This window comes from Porites lutea, chromosome 6, assembly GCF_958299795.1.
Source record: "Porites lutea chromosome 6, jaPorLute2.1, whole genome shotgun sequence".
In the NCBI taxonomy this organism is placed as follows: Eukaryota; Metazoa; Cnidaria; class Anthozoa; order Scleractinia; family Poritidae; genus Porites; species Porites lutea.
Genome location: NC_133206.1, coordinates 25,087,123 through 25,093,122, shown reverse-complemented (window position 1 = coordinate 25,093,122; position 6,000 = coordinate 25,087,123). Strand labels below are relative to the sequence as shown.

Here is a 6,000-nt window from a genome sequence, read left to right as displayed (position 1 = left end):
CAACATTCATCATCCTCCAGACCTATTCCTCGTACTTTTGGCGCTTTCAGCAAACCAAGACCAAGTGATATTTGTTTCGCCTGCGGCCAGCAAGGTCATTGGAGGTCTCAGTGTCAAGTTAATCCTCAAGCCAGATCTTCAAGCTCGGGGCCGTCCTTTCCTAGTTCTTCTGGTCTTTCGGGCATTGGAGGTAAATAGGACCACAGAATTGAAAACTTGTTTTCCAAGGTTAGATATTAGCTTTACTCAATTTATTAGACATGTATCCTTCCTATTTGGAGTATTTCAGGGAAAGAGACTCTAGTTCATTAGTCGATTTCGATTATGATCGCAATCTATTTGAATTTCAACAGAATTCTACATTGCCAGTACTTAAGGGTAGACTTAGGTCTTGTTTAAGTTATTGGCACGCTATTGGTGCCAATAGTTTTGTTATCGACACTATTAAATTCGGTTATCGGATCCCATTCATTAGCACACCTTGTCAGGCGCGTTTTTCTAACAATCAGTCAGCTCTTAATAATGCGTCTTTCGTGGAGTCGGCTATCGCTGAATTAGTCCACACTCATGCCGTCGTTGAGGTGCCCTTTATTCCACATGTAGTTAATCCGCTCTCTGTCTCGATACAGTCTTCAGGCGAGAAGAGGCTTATTCTGGACTTACGTCATGTCAATCATTTCATTTGGAAACAGAAGTTTAGGTGTGAAGATTGGAGAGTTTTATTATCACATGTTAATAAGGGCGATTACCTTTTCAGTTTCGATCTCAAGTCTGGATATCACCATATCGATATTTTTCCGGATCACCAAACTTTTCTGGGTTTCTCCTGGGTTTTTTCAGGTACCGTTCGGTATTTTTGTTTTGCATCACTTCCGTTCGGTCTAAGCTCAGCCCCATACGTCTTCACCAAGTGTCTCAGACCACTCGTTAAGTTTTGGAGGTCTTACGGGATTAAAATTGTTGTGTTCCTCGACGATGGGTGCGGAAAAGGGGATTCACTGCCTATGGCCAAGGAAAATTCATTGTTTGTGCAATCATCCTTAAGCAGTGCGAGGTTTGTTGCGAACTCCGCCAAATCACTATGGAACCCCACTCAGGTGCTTGTTTGGTTGGGTTTAAACTGGGACTTAGTTATCGGTACCATTTCTATTACCGATAGACGTATTTGCAAATTTATCGCTCTGATTGACAAATTTCTTCTATCCGCACCTTATGTTACGGCTTGGGATTGTGCCGTTATCGCAGGTCATATTATGTCCATGTCGCCAGTTTTGGGTAACCTGACTCGTCTCAAAACCCGTTTTCTTTACAAGGTCATAGAATCCCGCCGTAGTTGGGATTCCCGTTTTAATATCGGGCTTCATAATGATTGCCTCTCTGAAATATTTTTCTGGAAAAACAATATCGTTAGTCTTAATATGAGAGCTATTTTGCCTTATAATGCTCCCCTTTTGTTTAGCTATTCGGACGCTAGCAACGTCGCCTGCGGGGCTTTTGTTGTGGGCACTAATGAGGTGTCCCATCGTATGTGGACTGCTTGCGAAGCAGCTAAGAGCTCTACCTGGAGAGAACTTAAGGCTATACAATTTGCCTTAAGTGCGTTCAAAGCCTCGGTTCGGGGTAAGTGTGTAAAGTGGCATTCTGACAGCCAAGGGGCCGTTCGTATTGTGGAGATAGGGAGTCCTAGTGCAGAATTGCATTCTATTGCGCTTGATATTTTCTATTTTTGTCGAGCTTACAGTATTACACTTATTCCCCAGTGGGTTCCCAGGGAACTTAATGCTTGTGCTGATGCGATTAGCCACATTGTAGACTTCGATGACTGGTATACAACCCCCGAGTTCTTCGCACACTTGGACCGCCTTTGGGGCCCACATACAGTCGACAGGTTTGCGAATGCTGCCAACGCCCATCTTCCCAGATTCAATTCCAGGTTTCGCGTACCCGGCACTGAAGCTGCATTTTCAATCTCGTGGAATGGAGAGAATAATTGGCTAGTCCCTCCCGTCCACTGCATTACTAGGGTGGTTCAGCATCTCCTTGTATGCGGTGCGGTTGGTACTTTAGTCGTCCCTTATTGGCCGTCTAATGTGTTTTGGCCTTTCTTGTTCGCAAATGCAATTCAATTCCAACCGTACGTCCTTGAGTACATTCATTTTCCCAACCCCTCAGGGATTTTTGCCCTCGGTTGTTACAAAGATTCACTCATTGGTTCAGACAGGTTTAACAGCGCGGTCCTGGCAGTCAGAATTGGCGCTAAGGGGCCTTAGTTTTTTCAAGCCGAGTGGCTTTAGGTTGGCCCACGTGTTTTTTATTCCGCTTGTTAGTTCATTTGTTCTCGTTTCGCATGAAACTAGCTCGCCAAGTGGCTTGTTTACCTTCGTTTTTGAGTTGGCCCATATGGCCTTAAATAGTTTTGCATCCGGTCAGCGGCATTACCAAGCGTCCATTTTTTATTGCTGTATTGACTCCCAGTGCGTGTAGTGAAGAATTTTGCCATATATTTTTGTTCTTATCCTCGTAGAAGTTCTCAAAGACGCCTTGCAGCCTAATTTTCAACAGGTTGAAGACAGGCGACTCCGGGCACTGGTTCAAGATCTCCCCGCAGTTCTTCTTAAATCCAAAGCCGACAGTACCGCGAGGAAGTACGAAAAGGGCTTCAATACGTGGAGAAAATGGGCTTTTCAGTTTAAAGAAATTGTAATATTTCCCGCTTCTAGTGTGTACGTTTCATTGTTTTTTCTTAGCTTGATTCAAGAATCTGCTTCTTGCAGTACTATTGATGAAGTCCATTATGGGCTCAAGTGGGTGCATGATTTGGCAGGTCTACCCGACCCCTGTAATTCCTCGTTAGTTTTACCTTTAATAGAATCTGCTAAGAGGCTTCTCAGTATCCCTGTTAAAAAGAAAGAGCCTGTGACCCCCGAGGCTATTCAGCTTTTATTTGCTAAGTATGGATCGTCTTCAGCTAGTTTGTCTGATTTACGAGTGCTTACTTTGTGTGCACGTGTTTTAGGTTATGCAGGGTTTTTTCGCTTTAACGAGTTGGTCCAGTTACGCAGGTGTGATTTTCAGTTTGAGGATTCTTTTATGAGAATCTTTGTTCATCGAAGTAAGACTGACGTTTACAGGGATGGGGCTTGGGTTGTTATCGCTAAGACTTTCAAGCATACATGTCCGTATTTATTAGTTCAACGATATTTTGTGGCCGCTTCTTTTTCAGCTGACAGCGAAGAATTCATTTTTCGCCCTCTTGTTTTCCTTCGCGGTACCGGAGCTTATAAATTGCGCGGGTCCGTTCCTTTGTCTTATACTAGAGCTCGGGAGATAGTGCTTAGCGCTTTCGATTCCATCGGCCTTCCCAAACAAGACTACGGTCTCCATAGCCTTAGGGCTGGAGGTGCCTCCGCTGCTGCTAATGCGCGAGTGCCTGACAGATTGTTTAAAAGACACGGCCGTTGGAAATCAGATAAGGCAAAAGACGGTTACATTAAGGATAATGTCCATTCATTGTTGTCGGTTTCGTTATCACTGGGTATTTAATTTTCTGTATTTCCCGTTCTTTTAGTTCGCACACGGCTCGTGTTGACACACCCCAATTAAGGTTGCTTGTTACATGATAAATGTTTTATATTCGTTTGAGCGGGGTAGCGAATTAGAATATAAAGCCAATGTCCAGTACATAACAAAGAAATAAAAACGCTAACTTCATTCAATGCACGAGTACATCGAGCTTACGTTTGGATTGTCTGCAACGCTCCTCGCCAAAAGCTGTTCAAGCATTTAACAACGCAGCTAAGGAGTTTCTCTTCTTGGCAATCGCTGCATTGTACAAACTACCCAGTGACAAGTCTTCCCACTTGTTGATGGCGAAAAGTATTTAACTACATGGAGCTCTCGCCTACCAGCCACCATGATTCGAAAACAGATTGAATTGGTGCGCGCGCGTTGGTTTATGGGATACGGCATTAAAATTTCTTTCCCCAGGCCCTCGCAATGACGTCACAGATCACCTGGCGTGCATAGCACAGCTAGGCGGAAACTCGAGTTGGAGATTTATATATCTTTTGGGCGTAAAGTCTTTGGAGGACGTCTGAAGTCTATCATGTCGATTTTACTCACATGAAAGGAATAGAAGTGAAGACTTTTCAGTTCCTCGGTGGAGACTGTATTCAATGGACGTTGTTTGTTTCACGGATTGTCACCATCACCATCTCTATAAATGTGACACACATTCAGGTCTGTTTTCATCTTCTCTGTTGTATTTTGAGCTTCTAAAGTTTGTATGTTCTGACTAGTAGTTTAATAAATGTCGACATTTCATTGTTGGTCAGGTGATTTTACCCGAGAAACACGATTTTATTTAAGCTTACAATTTGGCTCCTACTCTCTATGTTTGTCCGAAAACAATGCATTTTCTGTCATGTGCGACGTTTGTAGAAAACCGGTCAAACGGGTTTTCTGAGCACAAATAGCGCGAGATATTTGTACTCGTTTTGAACGTTATTTGTTTTGACGTCTGCAGTTGGACGTCATCCAGTGTGACGTCAAGGTGCATTTTAGGGCTGCCAGGTTGTCAAGTAGGAATGATAGCAAATGTCGTGTGCACTATCATGTTTTATACATTTTTATTTTCGGTGAATCGCAACCAATTTCTCCGAGGCAAGTGAAAGAGAACAGCAAACACAAGAACATTCCATTCATCAAGTGACTGGAATTGGTTCTTTCCCTGCTGACGTGACTGGTGTAACGAAGACTGGTTTCAGCTCCGTATACTGATCGGTCGGCCGTTGAGCCCGAGAGTGAATTTATTTTCGTCCGGCGACTGAAATAATGTATAAAAAGCTTTCAAATAAGCGTTTAAGCTAATTTTCCTTAAACCTATGTTTGAATTCATGATAAGTTCGTCTACCGGCAGAATTTCCCACAAAAATGCCTAAATATAATAACTTTCCCTGGCAAATTAACGGCTGACTGCGTGGCGCAGTGGTCTAGCAGTCGACCTTACGTGCAGATGGTCTAGGTTCTACTCTCGGAGACGCTTTTTTTTTGTTTGTTGTACAATTTTTTCCCGTTTCTTTATTAATATAATAATGTAATTTCCCTATTACCGTTGTTTTTGCTTTCCTTTTTACGTAGGTGTTAGCAGACTCTAGCAAAAACGTTCTACCAAGAGTGTTCGATACATGTTTATCGTTCATGAATGACAAGATGGTCAACCTCGCTTTTAAAGTGAGTGGTTTTGTGCACAATATAAGAGCTATCTTTCTTACTACATTGACGTTTCCGATTGAAACCATTAACGCTTTTTGATTTTTCTTTCCTATGAAACAGCACACCTGAACATTCTGTTTTAAATAATTTGCGTGTTTTTTAGATAATTTGTTCACCTGCCTTTATATCAATATTGATATAAGTCATGTTGATGAAAATATGAACTAAATTCCCCTATATTTAGCAATTAATTTAAGCGATCAAGTTTAAAAGTATGCGAATTCACTTTTTGTGTGACGTTTTTGCTGCCGTTAAGTCCCCACTAACATTAAAATTACTGTTTTTGTTTTTAACAGAGCCAGATACTTGAGCTTTTGCCACACTTTACCAAGCTCCCTGAGGAGTATTTGGATAAACTCAAGTAAGTTTTCTTAGCAAAAAGAACTATATGGTACGTGCATTGTTTCCTGTGTTTTGGCAGTCGTGTTGTTCGTCGACAAGTAAATAGAATGGAGAGTGGATATATCGTCTTTGTCTCAGGGTCACTGGTGGTTAATTTTAAGGTTTTGTCTTGTTTGGACACATTGTCACCTGGCAGAATTCACTATGGAAGGCTTTCACGCCCCTTTTTACTTACTGTGTGCGGCGGGCCACGAACTTTAGTAACGACAACAAAAAGATTTTGACGGGACAAATGTCACAACCGCTAACGGGGGGGGGGGGGGGGGGGGGTGGGGGTGGGGGATCGTTGTGGCAGCTTCATTCACAAGTTTGTTTGTTGTTTGT

General features: G+C 42.5%; 2 protein-coding genes across 2 annotated transcripts in view; both read left to right on the top strand.

The window, feature by feature from the left end:
• The window catches only part of LOC140940208 (uncharacterized), a 3,688-nt gene extending 725 nt beyond the window's left edge, over nucleotides 1-2,963 (top strand). The window contains exons 1-2 of the mRNA XM_073389126.1: nucleotides 1-228; nucleotides 2,525-2,963. The exon at nucleotides 1-228 is cut by the window's left edge and continues 725 nt beyond it. Of these exons, the coding sequence (XP_073245227.1) occupies nucleotides 1-198 (198 nt within the window). The 3' untranslated portion in view covers nucleotides 199-228; nucleotides 2,525-2,963. The remainder of the gene's footprint in view (nucleotides 229-2,524) is intronic.
• The window catches only part of LOC140940209 (DNA-dependent protein kinase catalytic subunit-like), a 296,315-nt gene that overhangs the window by 137,016 nt on the left and 153,299 nt on the right, over nucleotides 1-6,000 (top strand). Inside the window, exons 50-51 of the mRNA XM_073389127.1 lie at nucleotides 5,140-5,232; nucleotides 5,571-5,635. Coding sequence (XP_073245228.1) covers nucleotides 5,140-5,232; nucleotides 5,571-5,635 — 158 coding nt within the window. The remainder of the gene's footprint in view (nucleotides 1-5,139; nucleotides 5,233-5,570; nucleotides 5,636-6,000) is intronic.